At 29.5% G+C, this 386-nt stretch overlaps 1 protein-coding gene across 1 annotated transcript in view; it reads right to left on the bottom strand.

Moving 5' to 3' along the window:
• LOC106873155 (exostosin-like 3) overlaps positions 1–383 on the bottom strand; it is a gene marked incomplete at its 5' end in the record, with an annotated part of 21,918 nt that extends 21,535 nt beyond the window's left edge. The window contains one exon of the mRNA XM_052975953.1: positions 357–383. Within this exon, the coding sequence (XP_052831913.1) occupies positions 357–383 (27 nt within the window). The remainder of the gene's footprint in view (positions 1–356) is intronic.
• Between the last annotated feature and the right edge of the window lie 3 nt (positions 384–386).

The raw sequence follows: 386 nt of genomic DNA, 5'->3' as shown, positions 1-386 counted from the left end.
TTTTGTTGACATGAGAAAGCCTTTGACAGGGCCCTCTGATCCCTTATCTGGTGATCAATGTGGAAACTAGAGATAGAGTTCTTTATACTAAATTACAACAAAAATTATATAACTATGTGTTACAAAATTCATTTCATGGATTATAATCTTTGACATGACTAAATGGAACAACTGATAACATTTAAGTATAATGTTACATTTTCATAACTTAACAGTTTGGCAAAAGAGACTGATAGAATAAGTACTGGGCTTTGAAAAAATAGTACTGATGTTGATATATTCGATTAAAATTTCTTCAGCATGGACACAGTCTAATGAGTGAACAATTAAAAAGAAAAAAAAAAGGACATACTTACATAAACTGGTACATGTAACTTTGGAATTAA

The sequence above is a fragment of the Octopus bimaculoides genome, chromosome 23, assembly GCF_001194135.2.
Source record: "Octopus bimaculoides isolate UCB-OBI-ISO-001 chromosome 23, ASM119413v2, whole genome shotgun sequence".
Classification (NCBI taxonomy): Eukaryota; Metazoa; Mollusca; class Cephalopoda; order Octopoda; family Octopodidae; genus Octopus; species Octopus bimaculoides.
This window is presented reverse-complemented; position numbering and strand designations above follow the sequence as displayed.